This window comes from Bombina bombina, chromosome 2 (genome assembly GCF_027579735.1).
Source record: "Bombina bombina isolate aBomBom1 chromosome 2, aBomBom1.pri, whole genome shotgun sequence".
Classification (NCBI taxonomy): Eukaryota; Metazoa; Chordata; class Amphibia; order Anura; family Bombinatoridae; genus Bombina; species Bombina bombina.
This window is the reverse complement of record NC_069500.1, coordinates 274,601,103-274,627,610: the sequence shown is the minus strand read 5'-3', so window position 1 is coordinate 274,627,610 and position 26,508 is coordinate 274,601,103. Positions and strand designations below refer to the sequence as shown.

General features: G+C 37.7%; 1 protein-coding gene across 2 annotated transcripts in view; it reads right to left on the bottom strand.

The window, feature by feature from the left end:
- YTHDC2 (YTH N6-methyladenosine RNA binding protein C2) overlaps positions 1-26,508 on the bottom strand; it is a 256,373-nt gene that overhangs the window by 204,784 nt on the left and 25,081 nt on the right. For both annotated transcript variants that reach the window (XM_053701553.1, XM_053701552.1), the window contains exons 9-16: positions 23,893-24,000; positions 21,384-21,532; positions 17,868-18,003; positions 17,013-17,139; positions 16,122-16,187; positions 5,808-5,986; positions 829-925; positions 566-653 (exon numbers count right to left, since the gene is read on the bottom strand). In XM_053701553.1, coding sequence (XP_053557528.1) covers positions 566-653; positions 829-925; positions 5,808-5,986; positions 16,122-16,187; positions 17,013-17,139; positions 17,868-18,003; positions 21,384-21,532; positions 23,893-24,000 — 950 coding nt within the window. The remainder of the gene's footprint in view (positions 1-565; positions 654-828; positions 926-5,807; positions 5,987-16,121; positions 16,188-17,012; positions 17,140-17,867; positions 18,004-21,383; positions 21,533-23,892; positions 24,001-26,508) is intronic.

The following is a 26,508-nucleotide window of genomic DNA, read 5'->3' as shown; positions in this document are numbered from 1 at the left end:
CACCAGCTCTAAAAATCATCTAGTTTCTAGTGGGGAAGGTTATGACAATTTTGATCACCTGCATCCTAGTGGAACAAGCGACTTATTTGAAAGAGTTAAAAAGGGACAGCAAAGTCCAAAAAAAATGTTCATGGTTTAAATAGGGAATGTAATTTTAAACAACTTTCCAATTTAATTTTATCATCAATTTTGCTATGTTCTCTTGGTATTCTTAGTTGAGGAGGTTCATATGCTAATTTCTTAGACCTTGAAGACTGCCTCTAATCTGAATGCATTTTGACCACTAGAGGGCATTAGTTCATGTGTTTCATATAGATAACTGAGCTCATGCACGTGAAGTTACCCTGGAGTGAGCACTGACTGGCTAAAATGCAAGTCTGTCAAAACAACTGAAACAAGGGGGCAGTTTGCAGAGGCTTAGATACAAGGTAATCACAAAGGTAAAAAGTGTATTTCTATAACAGTGTTGGTTATGCAAAACTATTCTTTCTTTTTAAACAACAAAAATTCTGGTGTTGACTGTCCCTTTAAACATGTTATTTTCTTTAGCCTACAAAATACTTACCACTTTACGAATACCTAATGGCGGTGTTTTCAGCACTTTTTTCTGGTCTGAGGTTTGCATGTTTGAATGTAACATAAATACTTGAAACCTGTATGAAACAAAGAGTAATGAGAAATAAAGAGCAATGAGAATGAACTAAACATAATCTACTCTAGTTAGTTATTTTAATAACAATATTAACCTTAATACAGGATAATAATTATTTGTTTATTTAATGTATACATTTTATTAAGCAATCTTTATCCAGAGATACATTATTTTACCTATGAGAATTATCAGCAAATCTTTTGTCATCAAACAAGATGCGGTCCCTCAAACCGACAATTTCATCATACCCAGGAAGAAAGATTAGAATGGCTCCTAAATAAACAAACCAGAAATAAAGTCACATTTAAGAATACTATATTTGAATGACAAGATTACTATTAAAAAGGGACAGAAAAGTGAAAATTAAACTACAATGATGCAGACAGAGCAGGCATTTTTGAAAAACATGTTCCAACTTACTCCCATTGTCAATTTGCTTTGCTCTTTTGGTATATTTTGTTGAAGAGTATACCTTCATAGGAGCTCAACAGCACGTGTCTTTTTTCCCCTCTATGGAAGCAGTTTGAAACAATGTATAACATTCCTACACACATTGTTGCAAATACCACAGCGCTTGCCTTTATCCTGCAACAGCCACAGAGCCTGCCTGCATCCTACCACAGAGCCTGTCTGTATCCTGCCACAGCCACAAAGCCTGCCTGTATCCTGTCATAGCCAAGGCGCCTGCCAAGTGCCAGCTGAATCCTTTCACTGTCCAGAGATTGCTGTGTCCTGTTTCTGTTTAGTATCTGCTAAGTACTTCCTGAAGTTCTGGTCCAGTCAATGTTTATTTCTGACTTGCCTTTCAGAAGTATTTCTACACTAAATATGAAAAGTCTAAGTAATAAAGGGGGAATTATTCTGCTACATGTGTATGTCCCCTGGCTATGATGTAATTCAAAGTGATGGTACCTTCTAATAACCTGTGGGCTAAGTGAGTGCATAAAATGCAAACGCTCTACCATGCTTACCAGATGCAGACATGACTGCTACCAGTAGAGTGCCCATCCAGTGCTGTGTGCAACAGCAGAGGATATCACAAAGGATTACAATGATGACCTGACAGGATGAGGCTAAGAGACAAGTCCCCACGACTAGTGTAACAGGCTGACCCAACAGGAGAACACAAAAGTTCAAGTCCCCACAACACCTGTGGCAGACTTGCGATTAATTCACAGAGGGTGTTTTTCTGTCAATACCCAGTACTACATGCTACCATCTCTTCTATTCCTGGCTCCGTGAGGGGAAAATGTGTCTGAAGTAGGTCTGAGAACCCTGTCAAGTAGGTCTGAGAACCCTGTTAAATGAAGAATCTTGAGCACCTCTATTCTCTATTCTATTCTTCAACTTCCTGGAGGCAACATAAGTCTGAGATAGCAGAGAGGTGAGAGGGAGTAAACGCTGTTAGGTATCTTTGCCTCCTTCTAGTGGCTTGTGGATTCTCACCACCTTATGAAAGAAAATTTGATAATTTATTTGAAGAGATTTCTTTTTTTTAAATTACATGCGCAATCTGAACCATGAAAGTTACATTTTCACTTTACTGTCCCTTTAATCTAATACTATGTCACACATGCTAGCCAGTACAGAACACAAACTAAATCAATTTTGTATATAATAATATAAAACTATTATTTCTATCGTTCATAAAGCAACAAACAAATGCTGTTGTACTATACATAGCACAAGATCGGCTAGATTTAGAGTTTTGTCGGTAACGACCCGCGTAGCTAACGCTGGCTTTTTTTCCCCCCGCACCTTTTAAATACCGCTGGTATTTAGAGTTCACAGAAGGGCTGCGTTAGGCTCCAAAAAGGGAGCGTATAGCATATTTACCGCCATTGCAACTCTCAATACCAGCGGTGCTTACGGACGCGGCCAGCTTCAAAAAGGTGCTCGTGCTCGATTCCCCCATAGAAAACAATGGGGCAGTTTGAGCTGAAAAAAAACCTAACACCTGCAAAAAAGCAGCGTTCAGCTCTCAACGCAGCCCCATTGTTTCCTATGGGGAAACAGTTTCTAAGTCTGCACCTAACACCCTAACATGTACCCAGAGTCTAAACACCCCTAACCTTACACTCATTAACCCCTAATCTTCCGCCCCCGCTATCGCTGACCCCTGCATATTTTTTTTAACCCCCTAATCTGCCGCTCCGTACACTGCCGCAACCTACATTATACCTATGTACCCCTAATCTGCTGCCCCTAACACCGCCGACCCCTATATTATATTTATTAACCCCTAATCTGCCCCCCATAACGTCGCCACCAGCTACCTACAAAAATTAACCCCTAATCTGCCGACCGGACCTCACTGCTACTATAATAAATGTATTAACCCCTAATCTAACCCAAACCTCCCTTAAATAAACCTAAACACTAAGCCCCTGAAGATCTTCCTACCTTATCTTCACCACACCGGGTATCACCGATCCGTCCAGGCTCCGAAATCTTCATCCAAGCCCAAGCGGGGGCTGGAGATCCATCATCCGGCTGAAGTCTTCTATCAAGCGGCAAGAAGTAGTCCAGAAGAGGCTCCAAAGTCTTCATCCTATCCGGGCAGAAGAGGAGATCCGGACCGGCAACCATCTTCATCCAAGCGGCATCTTCTATCTTAATCCGATGACGAGCGGCTCCATCTTGAAGACCTCCGGCGCGGATCCATCCTCTTCTTCCGACATCCTAAGTCCAAATGAAGGTTCCTTTAAATGACGTCATCCAAGATGGCGTCCCTCGAATTCCGATTGGCTGATAGGATTCTATCAGCCAATCGGAATTTAGGTAGGAAAAATCTGATTGGCTGATGGAATCAGCCAATCAGATTCAAGTTCAATCCGATTGGCTGATCCAATCAGCCAATCAGATTGAGCTTGCATTCTATTGGCTGATCGGAACAGCCAATCGGATTGAACTTGAATCTGATTGGCTGATTCAATCAGCCAATCAGATTTTCCCTACCTTAATTCCGATTGGCTGATAGAATCCTATCAGCCAATCGGAATTCGAGGGACACCATCTTGGATGATGTCATTTAAAGGAACCTTCATTCGGACTTAGGACGTCGGAAGAAGAGGATGGATCCGCGCCGGAGGTCTTCAAGATGGAGCCGCTCGTTATCGGATGAAGATAGAAGATGCCGCTTGGATGAAGATGGTTGCCGGTCCGGATCTCCTCTTCTGCCCGGATAGGATGAAGACTTTGGAGCCTCTTCTGGACTTCTTCTTGCCCCTTGATAGAAGACTTCAGCCGGATGATGGATCTCCAGCCCCCGTTTGGGCTTGGATGAAGATTTCGGAGCCTGGACGGATCGGTGATACCCAGTGTGGTGAAGATAAGGTAGGAAGATCTTCAGGGGCTTAGTGTTAGGTTTATTTAAGGGGGGTTTGGGTTAGATTAGGGGTATGTGGGTGGTGGGTTGTAATGTGTTTATTTTTACAGGCAAACAAGCTGAATTCTTTGGGGCATGCCCCGCAAAAGGCCCTTTTAAGGGCTGGTAAGGTAAAAGAGCTTTTCTATTTTAATTTTAGAATAGGGTAGGGCATTTTTTAATTTTGGGGGGCTTTGTTATTTTATTATGGGGCTTAGAGTAGGTGTAATTAGCTTAAAATTGTTGTAATATTTTTATTATGTTTGTAATTAATTTTTTTATTTTTTGTAACTTAGCTTTTTTTATTTTTTGTACTTTAGTTAGTTTATTTAATTGTATTTATTTGTAGGTATTTCATGTAATTAATTTATTGATAGTGTAGTGTTAGGTTTAATTGTAACTTAGGTTAGGATTTATTTTACAGGTAATTTTGTAATTATTTTAACTAGGTAGCTATTAAATAGTTCTTAACTAGTTAATAGCTATTGTACCTGGTTGAAATAAATACAAAGTTGCCTGTAAAATAAATATAAATCCTAAAATAGCTACAATATAATTATAATTTATATTGTAGCTATATTAGGCTTTATTTTACAGGTAAGTATTTAGCTTTAAATAGGAATAATTTATTTAATAAGAGTTAATTTATTTTGTTAGATTAAAATTATATTTAACTTAGGGGGGTGTTAGGGTTAGGGTTAGACTTAGCTTTAGGGGTTAATACATTTATTATAGTAGCGGTGCGGTCCGGTCGGCAGATTAGGGGTTAATACTTGAAGTTAGGTGTCGGCGATGTTAGGGAGGGCAGATTAGGGGTTAATACTATTTATTATAGGGTTAGTGAGGCGGATTAGGGGTTAATAACTTTATTATAGTAGCGGTGAGGTCTGGTCGGCAGATTAGGGGTTAATAATTGTAGGTAAGGTAGCAGTTGGTAGCGGCAGATTAGGGGTTAATAAATATAATATAGGGGTCGGCGGTGTTAGGGGCAGCAGATTAGGGGTACATAGGGATAACGTAGGTTGCGGCGGTGTGCGGTCGGCAGATTAGGGGTTAAAACATTTTAATAGAGTGGCGGCGATGTGGGGGGCCTCGGTTTAGGGGTACATAGGTAGTTTATGGGTGTTAGTGTACTTTAGAGCACAGTAGTTAAAAGCTTTATGAACCGGCGTTAGCCCATAAAGCTCTTAACTCCTGACTTTTTTCTGCGGCTGGAGTTTTGTCTTTAGATTTCTAACGCTCACTTCAGCCAAGACTCTAAATACCGGCGTTAGAAAGATCCCATTGAAAAGATAGGATACGCAAATGACGTAGGGGGATCTGCTGTATGGAAAAGTCGTGGCTGCAAAGTGAGCGTTAGACCCTTACCTACAAGACTCTAAATACCAGCGGTAGCCCAAAACCAGCGTTAGGAGCCTCTAACGCTGGTTTTGACGGCTAACGCCAAACTCTAAATCTAGCCGTATGTTAGGAAATGTAAAATCATTTTGCTCAGCCAATACTCTAAGACAGGAAAAGTAAATGATTTTTATTTAGAACTCAAAAAGAATTGGTTCACACCATGGCTGGCCATACCTTCATTCATGCAAAATATTTTGCAATGCTTAAATCATGCTAATAAGATCTGGAAACTCATGGATAGCTTCTTTAAGCATTTTCATTTGTGCAAGTCCTTCTGGATGTACATTGGTTGGATCTAATCAATTTGATTGTGTCTAAGGCAAAGAGATCTTTAAATCTAAAGGCTTAAATAGAAAATAAACATGAGATAAGCTGATTTTTTTTTACCTGAATCATTTCTCTGACAAATATTATAAATAATGTGCATAATCAAATCAAGATCCACTTTTTCATCATCAAAACTGTGATGATAAGCTTTCAGAAGCTCCCGGTCTTCGTTGCTAAGGTTGCTACTGTCAGTCTGTATCAGTGTGCTTTCATCCAGGTTTCCATACTCTAGCGAGGCACTGAAATAAAAGAAAACTCAGACAATCAAAAACACAAACTATTTTTTATTTTCTTTATAAAAAAAATGCAGATTACCAATGTTTTTACTTAATGCTGTCACTCATTCATGGTTTTATACATAATACTTAAGAGAGAGATTAAAGAGAGATAAAGAGTGAGAGATTAAAGAGAGAGATAAAGATAGTAAGATAAAGAGATAGAGAGATACGGAGAGATAGAGAAAGAAAGAAAGAAAGAAAGAAAGAAAGAAAGAAAGAAAGAAAGAAAGAAAGAAAGAAAGAAAGAAAGAAAGAAAGAAAGAAAGAAAGAAAGAAAGAAAGAAAGAAAGAAAGAAAGAAAGAAAGAAAGAAAGAAAGACAGAAAAACAGATACAGAGAGAAAAAAAAAAAGATATATATATATATATATATATATATATATATATATAAAAAGAAAGAGAGAGAGAGAGAGAGAGAGAGAGAGAGAGAGAGAGAGAGAGAGAGAGAGAGAGAGAGAGAGAGAGAGAGAGAGAGAGAGAGAGAGAGAGAGAGAGAGAGAGAGAGAGAGAGAGAGAGAGAGAGAGAGAGAGAGAGAGAGAGAGAGAAAGAAAGAGAGAGAGAAAGAAAGAAAGAGAGAGAGAGAGAGAGAGAGAGAGAGAGAGAGAGAGAGAGAGAGAGAGAGAGAGAGAGAGAGAGAGAGAGAGAGAGAGAGAGAGAGAGAGAAAAAGAGAGATACAGAGAGAAAGAGAGATACAGAGAGAAAGAAAGAGAGATATAGATAGAGAGAAAGAGAGATATAGAGAGAGAGTGAGAGAGATATAGAGAGAGAGTGAGAGAGATATAGAGAGAGAGTGAGAGAGAGAGAGAAAGAGTAAGAGCGAGTGAGAGAAAAAGTGCGATTGAGGTAGAAGCCATTTAAGGGACATTGTACAATAGATTTTTCTTTGCATAAATGTTTTATAGATGATCAATTTATATAGCCCATCTGGTAGAGTTTTTATAAAAATGTATAGTTTTGCTTATTTTTTAAGAACATTGTGCTGATTTTCAGACTCCTAACCAAACCCCACAGTGCCAGATGTATACACGCGTTTACAGGCTCCTGCAGGCTCCTGTTTATGCTGTCTTTTCATATGCAGGGAAGGAGGGGGTGTCTGCTTGTGTTCCCAGCCCTTTTCACTGTGTGTAACAGTCTAACCCCATTAACAGTGCTAAACTGGTTTGCTATTGGATTTTTAGATTAGTATCTGTGCATAATCTTCTTTATAGCATGTCTATTACATGCAGTTATATGAAAATTGGTGTATACTGTCCCTTTAACGGAGATAAAACTGCAGTTTAAAAAAAAAAAAAAAAAAAAAAAAAAAAAAAGGACTTGCACTCAAAAGTTTACCTCAAATGTGAGAAAAACAACATTTAAACATGTTGAAAATATTTTTCAAGAAAAACCAAAATGTATGTTTACCTGATAAATTTGTTTCTTTACGGATATGGCGAGTCCACGACGTCATCATTTACTGTTGGGAATACCACCCCTGGCCAGCAGGAGGAGGCAAAGAGCACCACAGCAAAGCTGTCAAGTATCACTTCCCTTCCCACAAACCCCAGTCATTCGACCGAAGGGAAATGGAAAAAGGAATAATGCAAAGGTGTAAAGGTGCCTGACGTTTAGTTAAATATAACCGTCTTATACAACGGGTGGGGTCGTGGACTCACCATATCCGGAAAGAAACAATTTTATCAGGTCAAATTTATCAGGTAAGCATACATTTTGTTTTCTTTCCTAAGATATGGTGAGTCCACTCTGTCATCATTTACTGTTGGGAATCAATACCCAAGATAGGAGGACACAGATGAATAGGGAGGGACAAGACAGGCAGACCTAAACAGAAGTCACCACCGCTTAAAGAACCCTTCTCCCAAAAGAAGCCTCAGCCGAGGCAAAAGTATAAAATTTGGAAGGAAAAAATATGTAGAGAGGAAGAAGCTTCATTCTTGAAAGCCCAAGAAGAGGAAACAGCCCTCGTGAAAAGAGTCTTAATTCTCTCAGGAGGCTGCTGACCAGCAGTCTCATAAGCAAAAGAATAATACTTCTCAACCAGATAGAAAGTGAAGTAGCAGTAGCCTTCTGACCTTTACGTTTCCCAGAGAAACAAATAAAGAAGGCAGAAGACTAGCGAAAATCCTTAGTCGTCTGTAGGTAGAATTCTAGCCTGAAAGATAAGGCGAATCACACTGCAAGCCGTGATTTCCGAGACTCTCCGAACAGAATAAAAAGCAACAAAACCTTCCGAGATAACAACTTAATATCTATGGAATGCAATGGCTCAAACGGATCCTGCTGCAAAACTTAAAAAACAAGGTTAAGGCTCCAAGGAGGAGCAATAGACTGAAACACATGCCTGATTCTGACCAGGGCCTGACAAAAAGATAGCACATCTGGCACGTCCGCCAGACACTTGTGTAACAAAATAGATAATGCAAAATCTGACTCTTCAGAGTACTGACTGACAAACCCTTCTCCAGACCTTCCTGCAGAAAAGACAAAATCCTAAGAATCCTGACCCTACTCCTAGAATAGCCTTCGGATTCACACCAATAAAGACATTTACGCCATATCTTATGGTAAATCTTTCTAGTAACAGGCATGCGAGCCTGAATCATGGTCTCAATGACAGACTAAAAAAAAAAAACACGCTTAGACCGAACTAAGCGTTCAATCACCAAGCAGTCAGCTTCAGAGAAAAGAGATTTGGGTGAAGGAAGGGACCCTGAATTAGAAGAACCTTCCTCAGAGGCAATCTCCAAGGCAAAAGAGACGACATCTCCACTTGGTCTGCATACCAGATCCTGCGAGGCCACGCATGGGCTATTAAAATTACAAATACTCTCTCCTGTTTGATACGAGCAATGACTCGTGGAAGGAAAGCAAATGGAGGAAAAGGAATGCAAGACTGAAATCCAAAGAAAACCGCCAGAACATTTATTAGGGCGGTCTGCTGATCACTTGGCCTTCAACAGTGCCTTGGAAGCTTGGCGTTCTGCCCGAAATGTCCTCAGAAGTCAACTCATGAACCCCCCATTTGAGAGTTTACCTGGAGAACACCTCTGGATGGAGAGACCACTCCCCAGGACGAAATATCTGTCTGTTCAGAAGTCCGATTCCCAGTTGTCCACCCCTGGAAAGTGAACGACAGAAAGCAAATGTGAGCTTCTGCCCATTGATAATCCAAGTCACCTCCTACATGCCTAAGGAACTTCAAGTTCCTCCCTGGTGGTTTATGTAAGCCATTGAGGCGATACTGTCCGACTGGAACCAAGCTAAGGACAACTGAGGCCAAGCCATCAGAGCATTGTAAATCACTCTCAATTCCAAGATGTTAAAGAGGAGAGCAGACACTTCTGTGCCTTAAACAAGTCCCAGACTGCTTCCCAGCCCAGCAGGCTGGCGTCCGTGGTCACATCACCCAGTAATGTCTCCAGAAGCACGTGCTGTAAGACAGATACTCCTGAAAAACCACCATGGAAGAGAGTCTCTTGTCGACTGATCTAGATCTATCCTCTGAGACAGATCCAAATGTTTTCCATTTTATGGAAAATAGCAAAGGGAATGATGTCTATGGTAACCATAAGACCAATTCCCTCCATACATTGAGTCACTGAAAAGTGAAGGGAAAATCAACTGCAGCTAGATTTAAACTCCCAACCCTCTGGTTGCAAGATGGCTAAGCTATCTACCGGACCACTAGAGACTGCTGTTGGCCGTACAGTAGACTGCAGAGAGGGTAAAATGAATAAATCCTTGCTCCTAGATAGAGAATCTATTAAGGTCCAAAAGACAAAAATAGGCAGGCACTCTCCAAACCGCATGAAGTGTTTAAAAACAGTAACAATTTATTAGAAAAATATTAAAAGAATACATGCAGTCAAGGCAGTATAGATGACAGACAATCTAACATGTTTCACGCCACAACAGGCGCTTACTCATAGACTAAAGTCTGCGTCTAAACTCAGCACTTTTATTTGAAAGAGAGGCAGTCAAATTAACCCCCTCATGTCCAAAAAAAAGAGAAAATAGGTAGAGTAAAAACAAAGCCTATATATGAGACACTGAAAGATCTATAGCTTGGATTTATAACATTAAAAGTATAAATACCTATTTGGACTTTTGTTTACCTAGTGTCTAATTTATCTCAATGCTAATAACATCTTTGAGTTAAAAAAGATGAACCATTAGTATACACATAGAGAACGATGAGTAAAAACATTATTTGTAAACAGTTATTACAAATCGTTGTTGCAACATACTGCAACAGGTGATAGTATTTAAATAGTACATTTTAAACAATAAAGTCTAAGGATTCACAGATATTATAGGATATACTGTTTAAATACATGAGAAAACACGATAATGGAAACATTGTCAAAAGTTGTTGTGAATGAAATTATTTTTTAATAGGATTTGTGTGTTATATTTGAAACACATATATCCTGATACTAAAAAACGCTAATATGTAAAATTATTTAATGAAAAATTAATCTATTAAGGTCCCCAAAAAATAACCCTTGTGGATGGAACAAGGGAACTCTTCTCCAGATTAATTTCCCATCCATGGGAAATTAGATTGGACAAGATCTCTGAAAGATAGTTTGCTCGAAGGAAGGATGACACCTGAACCATATATTGTCCAGAAAAGCACCCTTGCAATTCTCCAAGACCTAAAAGTCTTTCTAGGATGACGAAACTCAGAAACTTGAGAAGATCCCGAATCATGGGAACAATAAATACACATCCTTCAGGTCTATGTTCGTTATAAACAGGCCCTCTTGAACCAAAGGAGAATGGATACTACTTGAAGGTCAGAACCTGAGAAACTTGAGGTAAATACCTAGATCCCGTTCCAAGACTGGGACTGGAACTATCACTCCCAGAGAGGGAGGTCCTGAACCCAGTTAAAGGAAAGTCTCTCATCATACCTGGATTGCAGATACTCTAGAAGGAGAAATCTGCCCCTGGGAGGAAATCTTAGATTGGACTAAGTTTGGTTGGATTCGAAAAAACATGACTGACCATTCAGAAAGAGGACCTGCAGAAAGACCCTGCAGAAACTTTCCTTTAGTCTTACTCTCTTGATATGTGGTAGAAAAACCTTTTTTCATCCGTAAAGTCAGAGGTTCTGCCAGACCAAGTCCAAACAAGGTCTCATCCTTGAAAGGAAATGCCAGAAGCATGGATTTGGAGGAAACATAGAATACTGAACCTGCAACTGCAGAACTATAAAGCCAAGGCTGTACCACTAAGACACAGGTAGGCTTCTCAGCTGATCAAGATTGCAGTCACAATGCCCGGCAGACTAGCACACCAAGTCTAATAAGACAAGGCATTGCTTAAAAAGAACAATTCTTATTCATGGATCAGTAAAGGAGCAGCTACCCTACATAAAAACCATCATAGAAATGAGAAAGTTAACAAAACCTTCCAAAGGTTGACAACGACAGGGGAATCGATGTCGTCCAAGTAGCTAAAACCTCATTTAAAAATAATGATATAGCTGCACCACCAACTGTATTTAAAACATTATAATTTTATTGTGCCACTTAAAACAGACAACGTTTCGGACCCATGTCCTTATTCATGTCTCCAGACATGAATAAGGACATGGGTCCGAAACGTTGTCTGTTTTAAGTGGCACAATAAAATTATGATGTTTTAAATACAGTTGGTGGTGCAGCTATATCATTATTTTTGGACTGTCTTTTTGGGACCTTGGTGCAGGTCCAAGAGTTGGCACACCTGCAAACAAGCTGTTGCATACCCTTGGTACTTGTGCATTTTTTGTTTTCTACAGTTCAATTAAAACCTCATTTAACAGTACCAGAGGTGTGCAAGCATACATCTGAAGTAGACCACTTCAGCATCAGATGAAGGAATTATACTGTCCGAGTCTGAGATTTCACCCTCAGAAGCTACTAACAAATCCTCCTCACCAGACTTAGGAGAAAGTTTCTCTTATAGGCACCGTGCTGATATTTAATGGAGACAGCGACAGGAAACATCTTATAAAAAACAGGGGACGGGGAAAAAAGGAATCCCAGACTTTTCCCATTCCTGTCAAAAATCTCCTAGCACGGACAGAAAAACACGTCCACAAAGGAAGGAACATCAAGCAACTATTAAGTTGACTAATATTTCTGAGAGTTGAAAATGACAGGCGTGTCGGAGTCGTTCAAGTAGCTAAAACCTCCTTTAACAATACACAAGGTAATTAAGAATACATCTGAAGGTTACCACTTCAGCATCAGATGAAGGAATTATACTGTCCAAATCTGAGGTTTTACCCTCAGAGGCTACCAATGTATTCTCCTCATCAGACCTATGAGGAAGGGCAACCTGAGTAGCAACAGGCGGAACAGAAACCTTTCTATCTGAATCGCTAATTTTCCACTTGCGATTTCCCTGAGGAGTAGGAAAAGCAGATAAAGTTGCAGCTACCGCAGAAAATACCTGAGCTGTAAAATCTGCAGGCAAATACACTCCTCCAGGAGATTGAGAGGAACCGCAGGGCACTCTATGTGAAACCATTCAGGCTTGGGACGTTTAAGGAGAAAGCTATGGCAATGCCTGAACAGCATCATCCTGAGAGACATGAGGCTCAGAGTGCAACAAGCTATGTATACATTAAATAGCATTGATCAATATAAACAGCACATAATTTCAGAGACAAAATAAACTGTCTAAAATAAATTCTAAGGAACAGGAGACTCAAAATTTTTATATATATATATATATATATATATATATATATATATATATATATATATATATATATATATATATATATATATATATATATATATATATATATATACTTACTTACAGGTGGCCCTCGTTTTACAACGGTTCAATTTACACCGTTTCAGAATAACAACCTTTTTTTCCAGTCATGTGACTGCTATTGAAAAGCATTGAGAAGCAGTGCATTTATTAAAATAGCCAGTAGGTGGAGCTGTCCGCTTGTGTTGCAGAAAAGCCAAGCAAGCTGAAATTAATCAGTTTAACCAGACCTGAGCTATCGAGCAGATTTCAAAGGAACAAGATCCGTCTATAAATCAGTCCAGATTGAAATGCATAGAAATAACTATTTGCAGAAAAATGCAAGTGAAGTCTGTGTTGTGTGATTATTTTATTAGGTTTAGAATGCTGTTTAGCATTTAAAATCTTCATTTAAAGCTAGAAAGCTTTAAAAATAATGTATTAGGTGTTACTTATGACAATTTTGAGAGGGGCCTGGAACCTATCTCCTTCACTTCCCTCTGACTTACAGTATAAACTGGGTTTCAATTTACAACGGTTTCGATTTACAACCATTCCTTCTGGAACCTAACCCTGGCGTAAACTGAGGGCTACCTTATAATATATATATATATATATACACACACACACACACACACACACACACACCTTTATTCTTAAAGCATTTATTTTAATATAAGGGACTTAAACATTTATCCCAAACAATTGTCCTCAAGAGCCATTAAGTAACAGATCCCTGTTCCAGAACCCAGGCCAAATGAATGTCTACAACTATCGAAAGTTGTATCTAACATTAAAATTTTTCTCTGATTACGTCTTTTAATCTTTATTATATGGCACATATACATAGAAACTTATGTTGAACGTTTCTACCGCACTTCAAGCAAAGTTCTCTTAACAGGAGAAAACATAACTGCCTGAAAAGAAAAAAAAAATAGAGACATAACCAGAACGCCACTCCGTTCTCATGCAGGAGAACGAGGCGGGGATATAGAGATTATATACACTATTTGTCCAAGATTTTGGTCACTAATATTGTCTATCTGGTTTGATTATACAAGAATAGATTTTATAGGTCACACTGAAATATTGTGCAGTTACTGATAACCATATTACAAGCGCTGATATTTTCTTTGTCCCATATACATACATACATATACACACACATATACATACATACACTATATATATATATATATATATATATATATATATATATATATATATATATATATATATATATATATATATAATGGCATAGAATGCCTGAAATGGCGCCGCTCCGCTTTGGAGAAGGAGGCAGGAACACACACTCGGCAAGGAAATGAAGCGTGCATTATACATCGTGCTTCATTCCGCCGAGAGAATTAGATTAGTAATGGCTGCAAAACAATGAAGAGGCCCTTGCAGCATGTAAAAGATAAATAAATAAAAAATAGCTCAGCTCCGTTATAAAATTGAACATGCCATAGAAGTGGCGCCTCTAAGAGAGAAAGAGTGCACCCTCCTAACAGCCTCCGTGAAGGACACTGAGAGGCTGCCGAAATTCAACTTACGTAAATGCAGCCAAACGCAAACACATGAAATAGAGTATGATTAACCCCAGAATAGTGTTCTAAATTGTATAAGCCAAGTGAATAACATTTTTACTGAGCCAACATAAAAGGTTAACCCCTTCTTTGCCGTGAAGGAGGTCAACCTTAAGTCTCCATGTCACATACCCTTGTAGTGCCTGCCTCTGCCATTAAACATCCTCCCTTAAGGATGCAGAGTCCCACATTAAGTACAGAGGGTCCTTAACCCCTTCAGTGCCAGCCTCCTAGCCCCAGAAGACAAAAAGGCACTTACCTGCACATCCAGCTGTCCGGAAGGAGGACAGACCACCCGGTATGAGAGGATGCCTTTACTCACAGAGACCTGTGTAAATAAGAAAGAACAGAGTAAACCTACTCTGGCTTTCTATACTTTGGCAGCAACATGTTAGGAAAATGCAGCAAGGCCCACCCTCACAAGTTCCTAACTGCTTTAAAGCCGCCACTACCCTGCTGAAGAGATTAACATGGAATACGGCTATACCCAATCCTTGAAAAAGGGGAAGATCAGAGTAAACCTACTCTGGCTTCCTAAAATAATAAAATCTTCATTGAAGTGAAAGAAATCCAATTTTCTTCAGACACCAAAACTTCACCACCACCATGCACCAAGGCAAAGAAAATGACTGGGGTTTGTGGGAAGGGAAGTGATACTTGACAGCTTTGCTGTGGTGCCCTTTGCCTCCTCCTGCTGGCCAGGAGTGGTATTCCCAACAGTAAATGATGACGTCGTGGACTCACCATATCTTACGAAAGAAATAATATTAAGTAAAAATGAGTTAAATACAGATTGAATCTAATTAAAGGGACATTATACACTCATTTTTTCTTTGCATAAATGTTTTGTAGATCTATTTATATAGCCCATAACGTTTTTTTTAAAAAATAAATGTATAGTTTTGCTTAGTTTTAAATAACATTGCTCTGATTTTCAGACTCCTAACCAAGCCCCAAAGTTTTATGTGAATACCGTCAGCTACCTTCTCCAGATTGCTCCTGTTTGTGAAAAGTGTCTCTTCATATGCAAAAGAAGGGGGGGGGGTCTTATTTGCCACTTGCAGTGGGCTTTCCAACTGCCTTTTCAACAGAGCCAAACTGACAGCTTCTAAGTAAGTTTTTAAACAGTTTTATACTGGATTTTTATATCGGTATCTGTGCATCTTATTCTTTATAGTAGTGTCTATTACATGCAGTTATATGAAAATGAGTGTATACTGTCCCTTTAAGCAGTATATGTTGTGTAGTTCCTACTTATACTAACTGGCCAAAAAAAGCAATTTCTGCCACTATATTAATAGATGGGGACATGTTTCTATAAGAAAATGCTGGTTTCTTCAGGAAAGGAACATACAAAAAATATTGGTTTTATATTTATCTAAAATTGTATTATTTTTTTTTGCAATGGTAGTTATAAAATGTCCTCCAATGCTGTGAATTATTTTTATACTGTTTTCATTTATTGATAGCTGTGATGCACAGTATGGAAATGTAGAGACACATAGTGTAAAGCAGCAGGAGATGCTCATTATAATTCATTGAAGATGAAACTGGAAAAAAAATTGACATATACAAATGACAGAATATTTTAAGAGTTCTGCACTAATCGTTGTTCCTATATACTCTGTGTTGCACGTCAAACTTTATTCATGCATAGATGCTGGTACAAAGTGTTAAATATAGAAATAAGAATGCATAAAACAATAAGTATACACCATTTCGTAAATAAATAAAATAAAAAAACAAATGTCACCTGTAAGACTCCAGCACATCGACAACCTCACTTTGTCCAAAGTGTTTAGCCCAGTCTAAAGCCATCCTACAAGATAATATAACATTTACATTTTTATATTTAAGAAATATTATACATGATATGCCAAATGATTTAAGAACAATTTTACTATTGATATTTCAATACTGAGATGCTTGATTAAAATTGGCAAAAATGTGCAAACTGTTAACATCTCGGCAACAGTATGTTCAGAACAGAATGGATTAAAGGGACACTGAACCCCAATTTTTTCTTTCGTGAATCAGATAAAGCATGCAATTTTAAGCACATTTCTAATTTACTCCTATTATTAAATTGTTTTCATTCTCTTGGTATCTTTATTTGAAAAAGCAAGAATGTAAGTTTAGATGCCAGCCTATTTTTGGTGAACAACCTGGGTTCTTCTTGCCGATTGGTGGATTAATTTAACCGACCAGAGTCTAAACCAAAAAATAGCTTAGATGCCTTCTTTTTCAAATAAAGATAGCAAGAGAACAAAGAAAAATTGATAATAGGAGTAAAATTAGAAAGTTGCTTAAAATTGCATGCTCTATCTGAATCACGTAAGAAATTTTTTGGGTTCAGTATCCCTTTAAGTGAGAGCAGCAAGAAGGCTTTAGGGACACTGATGAAAAAACTCCAATATCCCACAGCTATCAAAGAGAGGCGCTGTAAAATTGTTCTAATATGTAGTGCCATATGATGCACCTCCCTCCTTTATGCAGATAAAGTGCATAGGCCCTTCAGCAGTGGCACAAAATATCATTTTCTGGTTCACCTCACTTTACCCCTTCAGTGTTACTAAATACTGACACCACGGCGATTACACTTCGACCTTGAGACTCATTTAAATTGTTACAAAAAAAGTCTTACCATCCATTAGAGGCTTTAATGTGGACATTGGCTCCCATGCTAATAAGTTGCTCTACTTGACTCAGAAATCCTCGTCCTGCTGCCACCATTAAAGGGGTGGCACTTGTATCACTGTGTTGATAGTCAACTATAAATAGAAAACAGAGATATTTGATTTTCTGATTGTCTTTCATTACTATGTTAAACCATCTTTAGTATCCTGGTGATTAGGAAGTTGGCTATTTCCTGTTGTGTTTAAATATTTGGGCTCAAATTTTGGTAGCAGAAATCAGACTTCAGTTTATCTAAACTTAGTTGTAGACACCAATCTCACACATCTTTATTAGTATTCTTTAATTAGTAATAAGTGCTTTCCAAGATACTAGTATTAGTAAAAGTGCTCCATATAAGTAGCCTCACTTGTTCTTTGGAAGGGAAATTTTTGGCAATCTAATTAAAATAATTAGATGCAGTGGATTTGTTCTGAACAGTATCCTTTTAAATAGTTTCTGGTTTCACATACAAGCTAATTATAGAAAAAGAACAAACTACTCAATTATATAGGTAAGGCACAAGTCATTTTTGCTAAAAGGTGCCTGTTAAAATACATTTGTAATTTTTTATTTTTGGCCAAGTTTTATTATCTATAAAACTTGGGTCACAAATTTGTCCCTTCTGATTAATAACTATATAATACATGCCACCCAGCACACACATAACCAAAAGCACACTGTATAACAATAGTTTCCATAATCCCCTTAACCTTAGATTAAATATTTTACAATGAAAACAAAAATGTAAACAGACTTTACAAAAAAAGGAATCCATTAATAACACAGTTACATAAACCTGTATGACACTGAATAATAAACTTACCACTAACATTTTCTGTCATTATCAGATGGAAGAGTTGGGCAAATGTATCTGCATCTGTGTTCAGCCAGATATCTGAGAGGCAAGCATCCATTTCTTTTATCAACCAGGGCTCTAGGGAAGTCACATCTTTCTCAGTCTTTAAAAGAAAAAGATAAATAATCATTTTAGGGATAGACCGATATCGTTTTTTCAGGGCCAATACCGATACCGATTATTGACCACCTTTCAGGCCGATAACCGATAACAGGGGCCGATACTCTATACATTTAAAGTTTTAAAAAATTAACACATTGTCTGCACAAATCTGGTATAAACTGAACATGCTTATTACATTTTTAAACATTAAAAGGAAACAACTGGGAAAAATAAAGTGCTTGAAAATTTACTTTTTAAATGGCTTCCCAAAACATAGAAAAATGGCATAAATCCATTTTAAACTGCACACACATATAAAATAAATTTAAGTCACTACTGCAAAGCTAGACACTACATAATTTCTTTAATACTCCCAGTTAAGTAGAAAAACATAGTGCAGAAAGCATAACATTTTAGCATGTTCTCCTGTTAAACAACTTCTGTTTTTTTCATATATAACTGCCACTTCACTAAAATCACGCTCACTTGGTACACTTTACAGATAAGGGTTAAAAGTAAAGTAAAAATATATACTGCCACTTGACAGGGAAAGAAAGGACATGCTGGAATATCAGTGCTAGATTTATTTATTTGCTTTCATTTTTAATATGCTCATATATTTACTGGATTGCAAATACCTTCCCTGGTACTGAGGAGTGGACTTATGGGCAGTTTTATACATATGTAACAGCACCACCTAATGGTCAGAGCATTGTTATCCACTGTGAGAGAATATTGATACTAGTCTCCTATAATGCATACATTTCTACTCAAGGTTTGTTGTTGTGGACATTTAATTTATGTGCATGAACTATAATTTTTTTAATTTTTTTTTTCTATGCCCATGAAAGGGGGAAATAAAATATTTAAATTAAAAAATCGTCAAATATAGCAGCTTTAGTGAAATGTTTTGCAAATGTGTAAAATTTATCAGAATGCAACAAATAATGTTCTATTTGTGACAGCAATTAGCAAGCAGATTTAATTTTATTTACTGCTGACCCCTATGAGCAAATCAAAAGAAATTTAGCTCTGTGTACTTCAGGGGAACTATGTAGCTTTAAAAGGGACACTGAACCCAAATTTTTTCTTTTGTGATTCAGATAGAGCATGCAATTTTAAGCAACTTTGTAATCTGTTCAGACTCTGGACAGCACTTTTTTATTGGCGAAGAAACCAGGTTGTTCACCAAAAATGGGCCAGCATCTAAACTTACATTCTTGCATTTCAAATAAAGATACCAAGAGAATGAAGAAAATTTGATAATAGGAGTAAATTAGAAAGTTGCTTAAAATTGCATGCTCTATCTAAATCATGGGGGGGAAAAATGTGGTTTTAGTGTCCCTTTAAGTGCCACTTAAAGGGACATAAACCCCAAAAAATGTATTTCATGATTTATGTTGAACATACAATTTTAAACAACTTTCCAGTTTACTTCTATAATTTGCTTTATTCTCTTGGTATCATTTGTTGAAGGAGCAGCAATGCACTACTAGTTTCTAACTAAACACATGGCTGAGCCAATGACAATCGGTATATATATGCAGCCACCAATCAGCAGCTAGAACCTAGGTTTTTTGCTGCTCTTAAGCTTACCTAGATAAACCTTTTCAGCAAAGGATAACAAGAGAAGGAAGCAAATTAAATAATAGAAGTAAATTGGAAAGTTGTTTAAAATTGTATGTTCTACCTAAAGCATGAAAGAAAAATGTTGGGTTTCATATCCCATTAAAGATCACATTTTCCATTTCACAAATCATATATGTTTGTTTATGCAGGTCCATCTACAGGCTTCCATTGAGTGTATGGTAGTTGGTAACTGAGCTCCCAGGAACACCTGGGCTTGGACTCTGTTATTAGTGCTATTTATTATTAGATGCTATGCTATGTCCAGCTTATATGTGCTATAGATTTGTGTGATGATTTGTGTCACTTAAAACTACATAGTTTTCCTGAAGTACACAGAGCTAAAAAAAAAAAATATTTGCTCCATATCGGTAATATCAGTACGTTTCTGGGCGATACCGATATTTCAGAAATTCCAAATATCGGCCCTAATAATTGGCCGCTCCGATATATCGGTCTATCCCTATTTAATTTTATGTTCTAAATAACAGCATAATTATCCACTCAAAAAGCAAAATAATTTTGTTAACAGACTTGATATTATAGTGCAGAAATTATATGCTTTAATTCGTTTTAGCATGTGATTTTAACACTAGTGACCTTGAAATGCAATGTAATAAACCTCTCAAAGAGGATAAACAAATGGCTGATACCGCTATGAAGCAACAGTTGCATGAACCAAACATTACCCCGTTCCTAAATTGCTCTGCAGTTGTATCTGTTCGGTACTAGAAGTACACTGGGACTCCCAAGCAGAACTTTAGCAATGTGTTTAACCTATTTGCAGGGGTTAAACATATAGAATTGCAGGGTCCCTAGTTCTAAAATCAAATCCCCTAATTACTGCATGTACTTTTTGCACTATAAGGTCTCTAAGTTCTTGCAAATCCTTACCGAGTAGCAGATGTCTTAGTAACTCATGATATTTTACATAAATCAATTAAAGGGACACTGAAGATAATGCTGCACTTTCAGTCTATATAATAATGCTCATGGTGATAAACTTAAATGGACATTCCAGACAAAATTACAATCCACGTGGATGCATATCAGTTTTGTATAGAAGCCTTTTTTGTAATATACACGTTCTAGCAAAACTGCTTTTAATAAAAGCTATAGCTGCTTCAAATGTGTATTTAAGTATGCATTGTGCACCAGCATTTAAAATACAGCACTTGTTTAGAGAGCTTGTACAATCTGGTAATGATTCAATTTGTTAATTGCTGAAATAATACAATCCCTACTGTCGCTCTGAGCAGCATCACTATTTAAAATGCAGGTGCACTGAGAACATCTAGCTATGTTTCACATCCACGTGCAGAGGAAAATGTTAACACTAAAACAGTGATAATGTTTACTAGAAACATTTTTGCCAATACATGTGTATTGCAAATATGTTTATATTCAAAAATGTAATTCATCTATGTGCATTTAAATTTTAACCGTAATGTCCCTTTAATTACTTATTTAATAATACATTTAAACTAAACTTTCCCCCAGCTTTTTAATCATGACACATGCTGATGCAGCTAGTTAGGGCTCCGTCAGCTAGTAACTAAAAGGTTCACTTATGTGCTGAGTAATACAGTCTCTCTAGGGGAATGAGCAGACGGGAGTGGCTATCACTATGCAGCCAAGACTAGCTAAGGCTTCTTCTGATAGGCTGCAGATCCCTTTTCTATTAACACAACAGAGAAAGGTTATAATTATTACATTTAAAAGCCTAGACGTTTTTGTAGAAATTAAACCCCATACCAGCTGACTGAACACAGTGTCTCCACCATCATCTAAGAAGTCGTACTCCTCAGGTACGTTAGGAACGCTGCATTTTCGCAGAGTTTCAGTCTTCGTGTTATTTTCTTTAGCAGAATACCACTCTGTTAGTGTCGTCTTCTGCTTCTCCTCTGTCAAAAAGAAAAATGCACAACACTATGAGAAAACAGAACGTCAGGTCTCTATACTTAGCAAATTCACTAAAACCCAAGGTTCAGATGGAGGAACAGCCCCATGCTCCTTATAGTTACTTCTTACTTGCATAAAAAGAATGAGCTTGTCCATACAATCCTGTTATTGGCTGCGTTTAACTTGACATTTCACTAGTGATTAAGGGCTAGATTACAAGTGGATCGCTATTTAAATGACCCCGCCCAAACATTATATGTGCTAGAAGTAAACTTTTTTGCATGCAATAGGTTGCACTTGTATTATGAGTTGAAAGTAAACTGTTTTTGCTTGCACGATAACCTGACGCACATAAAAGCTGAATTTACAATATTGCACGTGTGGTAACCTATTCCTCATAGAAGTCAATGGAGCAAAAAACACCCTTCTCGTGCGCAAACCCATTCGCATATTCTCAAAAGACCTAATCCGACATGTTTTCATTTACATAAATGCATGTCTATATATGTGTATATATGGTCTGTAAATACATAGATACACTCATATAAAAACCACACTTATATATATATATATATATATGCAAAAGTCCAGCACTCACTATGCTAATATGCTCCGGGGTGCATCCCACTATTGATATACAAGAAAGCCAAAAAGAGCACTCGCCGTTATCATGAAAAAAGATTTATTCTAGTGAACGTTTTCGGGGAGTGACCCCGTCCTCAGACTATTACAAACAATGCAATTACCAGCTGACATACACATATACACACACACACACATATATACATATACACACACACATATAGATATATATATACACACACACACTTAGACATGTATATGTATTTATCTCAATGTTAAAGCCCTTTACCTGCCTTTTTTCTAACACCTAAGACCTCATATCTTTGAGCCTTTAAAACTTTTGTGTGCAATATTTGTTTTGAATAATTTTTATTAGATATGGTTATTATGAGTGTAAGTGTACGTTGTAATGATTTTTTTATGTGTTTTGTGAGACTTTTTTGTTTGAGCTCTGAAGTCACGCTAATCCGACGTACGTTAATTTCAATAGCGCTCAAGCGATCATGTTTACTGTCAACTTGTAATACGAGCAGAAAACCCAACGTGTGCAAACAGCCTCAGTAAATCCCTTATCGCTTGTGTGTAACTGTTAACGCACAACTCTCAATCTGGCCCTAAATTGGAAAGATTCTATTCACCAGATCAATTTTTAATGTAGTTTTTGCATTTCAGTGAGTAACCCACATAAATTATTTACAGGTTTATTTCAACAGACCTGGCAGATTTATATAAAGTATATTATTGTTAAATTATATCAAAAGACTGCAATTTGTTTTATCTATTTTGTTAGTATATTAGGAAATAACGTTGAAAATAGCCAGGTAAGCACTATTGCTACTGTAATCAGCTGTAGTGCCAGGGAACAGGGTTCACCATTTGCACAAGAACAGCAATGGAATACAAACTTTTTTCAAAAGCAAAGACTATTACCGAATTATGAACAAAGAGGCTCTTGCTGACTTTTTAATAAACATTTTTCAACAAAAAGACTTTCGATTAACTTTTTTTTTTTTTGGTTTTAGAGATCTCTTCTCTCACATATATGAAATTGCGTTTAAAATATTTGTTTTAAAATCTTTTTTTTTATAAATAAGATTTTAAAGTATACTTAATATTGCTTTACTGCAGGATTTTTAATCCAGCGCCTGTTTCTTTCTGGAGTTTGCACTTGAGTTGATACATCAGGAAACATTTTTTTTATAAAGGGAGCGCACAGTTGCACACTGCACTTTCTGTATAAGTAATGAGCATGACGACAAAAGGTCCTCATGACAATGAAAAGAGTTTAACATGAATAGTATGATTGGGCTAAACAGCATGCACTTTGCAATATAAAATGCATTTCATAAAAAGGTTGCTTTAGTCTATTGTTATTGGAGGGGGACTGGCACTGATTGGTGCATAACCATAGTGCATTTGCTTACTTGTCAATCAAGCTAGTACACAAAGATTTTTTTTTGTGTGCATGTCCGTGCCCATCTGTACAGCTTCAGGAGTTTTCCCTTACTGCCAATGAGCAATCAGCTATTAATTCTACAGTCGGGTTGTGCACAACCATGCATTTCCTGTTAATATAAATATATATATATATATATATATTACCAAAATTAACCTGCACAGGAAACTTTATACTTACGAAGTCTGTAAGCAATACACATTATTTAAACAAAAATATATTTGTATACACCAAGCTGCTAAGCAAAATACTTCTATATATAGTTTAGGGAGCAAAGAAGCAGGATACATACTTTTTCCAAGTTCACACCATTATTAAACTTACCACATTGCATTTCCTTCTTGTATTTGAGCATCTCCTTATTTGTGTACCCCATGTTATTTAATATGTCTTCTAAAAACATTTCTTTTACTTCAAAAGGTCTCCCCTGTACTGAAACAAAAACAGGGATTATGAAACATAATGCAGATCTTATTAGCAAAACAAAAAAGGGTTTAAATAGCTGTCAGTGCAATATTCACAATAACATTATTATAAACGCACCTTGAACCAATAGAATTGCTCCCATCAGTCACACAGAGTGCAATAGACTCAGATCACAAGATCTACAAAAAACTTGAATTCAGACTATAGAAATGACTTGGGTATCTTACTTAATATTTGTGTGTACATATATGATTACTCCATACACTGGACCAGTAAAAAAAGGATTGATTTTTGTTTTTACAGGTAAAGGGACATGTTAATGCAAAATAAAATAATCAAACTAAAAAAATTATTTTTGCACTAATGTCCTATAAAGGGGTTAAACACACAGCTAGAGATTTGTTCATAATACTTAATAGCTCCTTCTCAAGAAAAAGCCAGTGACTGGTGGTTAGATATTACATACATGAAAAGAGAAATGAAAAGAACAGGACATAAGCTCGAGAGAAAGTGGCGCAGAACACATGATCCAGAGGATAAAGCCGCTCTTACCAAACATCTAAATAAATATCAATCCAAGATAACTCAGAAAAAATCTTTATTTTTATCACACGAAATTGCACTCTCCCACAATAGACCCAGGCAACTGTTTCGCACAGTAGAAAGGCTCTGCAAACCAGCATGCATGCTTAGCCCTACCAACTTTTCACAGGATAAATGTGAAGCATTTGCGAACTTCTTCAGAGACAAGATTTCCTCAATCCGAACCGCTATCACAACAGGCCAAACAGTTACACACTACAACCACTACAATGGAATGCCAGATTGCCCCAGTTTATGGGCCACTTTTACAAATGTGGATATAAAAGGAGTTAAAAACACCATACAAAAGTTGCACCCTACTACGTGTGACTTAGACCCTGCTCCAACTCAGCTCATATCTGGATGCATTGAAACACTCGCCCCAGTCCTCACAAAAATAGTGCAGTGTTCACTAAAAACAGGAGACTTCCCAGATCCTCTAAAAGAAGCTGTGGTAAAACCACTCCTAAAGAAACCTTTATTAGACCCAGACTGCATGACTAATTACAGACCAGTATCCAACCTCCCATTTCTGGGGAAAATAATTGAAAAAGTAGTGGCAACTCAACTGGAAGCCCATCTATCACGCCTAAACATATTCGATCCTTTCCAGTCAGGCTTTAGATGCCGCCACAGCACTGAAACAGCGCTAGTCTGAGTGCTAAATGATCTCCTCATGGCAAGAGACAAAAGGTGATTACTCCATTCTAATCCTCCTGGATCACTCAGCTGCATTTGACACCATTGACCATAGGATTCTAATAGAGCGCTTGCAGTACATCTGTGGTCTAGGAGGCACAGTCCTTAACTGGTTTAAATCTTTCCTCGCTGGTAGATCACAGAGAGTAATATCAGGATCAAGCTCATCAGCACCAACAGAACTGGCCTGCGGAGTTCCACAAGGATCTATCCTGTCTCCCATGCTATTCGCAATTTACTTACTACCACTGAGGGACATCATTAACCGACATGGCCTAAGGTATCATTGTTACGCTGATGACACACAACTCTACTTCTCCTTTGCTCCAGATACTACAGACCCAGCATGCTGCATAAACAATTGCTTAACAGACCTCATAGAATGGATGAATGCTAGCTGTCTCAAAGTGAACCCGGACAAAACAGAGTTACTCTTGGTGAGGGGACCCCGGTCATCAAAAATATCCCACAATCACCCAACTGGCCTGGAGCTTGGAGGCTCTAAACTCATTAGTTCAGCAAAGGTACGAAACCTCGGAGTGCTGATTGACGCTGGACTATATTTTAAACAGCAGATTTCCTCCGTAATAAAATCTGCCTACTTTCATCTGAAAAACATAGCCAGGATACAACACTTAATTCCACCGGATGATATGACAACATTAATCCATGCATTTGTATCCTCTAGGCTAGATTACTGCAATGCACTTTACTTGGGCCTCCCAAAAAAGAACTCCATCACCTTCAGACAGTACAAAACGCAGCAGCCAGACTATTGACCAATCAAACTCGCTCCTGCCACATAACACCTGTTCTCCACTCCCTGCATTGGCTTCCAATTAAATGGCAAACATATTTTAAAATTGGCCTGCTGACCTTCAAAGCCTTAAACAACCAAGGCCCATAGTACCTGAAAGAGCTCCTGATAACCTACATCCCATCCCGTTCACTTAGGTCAGCCAACACATCCCTCCTTTCAGTGCCAAGAATAAGGACAAACTCAGGCTCCAGAGCATTCGGCCACGCTGCCCCTACTTTCTGGAACTCTTTGCCGTGCGCAATCAGAGAGGCACCGTCCTTACAGACTTTTAAAAAAAAAGCTAAAGACCCACCTCTTCCATCAGGCATTCAGTCCTCTTATCTGACCTTCAGAAACTCCTAACTTATGTCTTATGTTGGCATATTTGTAAAGTGCTTTGAGTCTCACAGGGAGAAAAGCGCTATATAAATCGC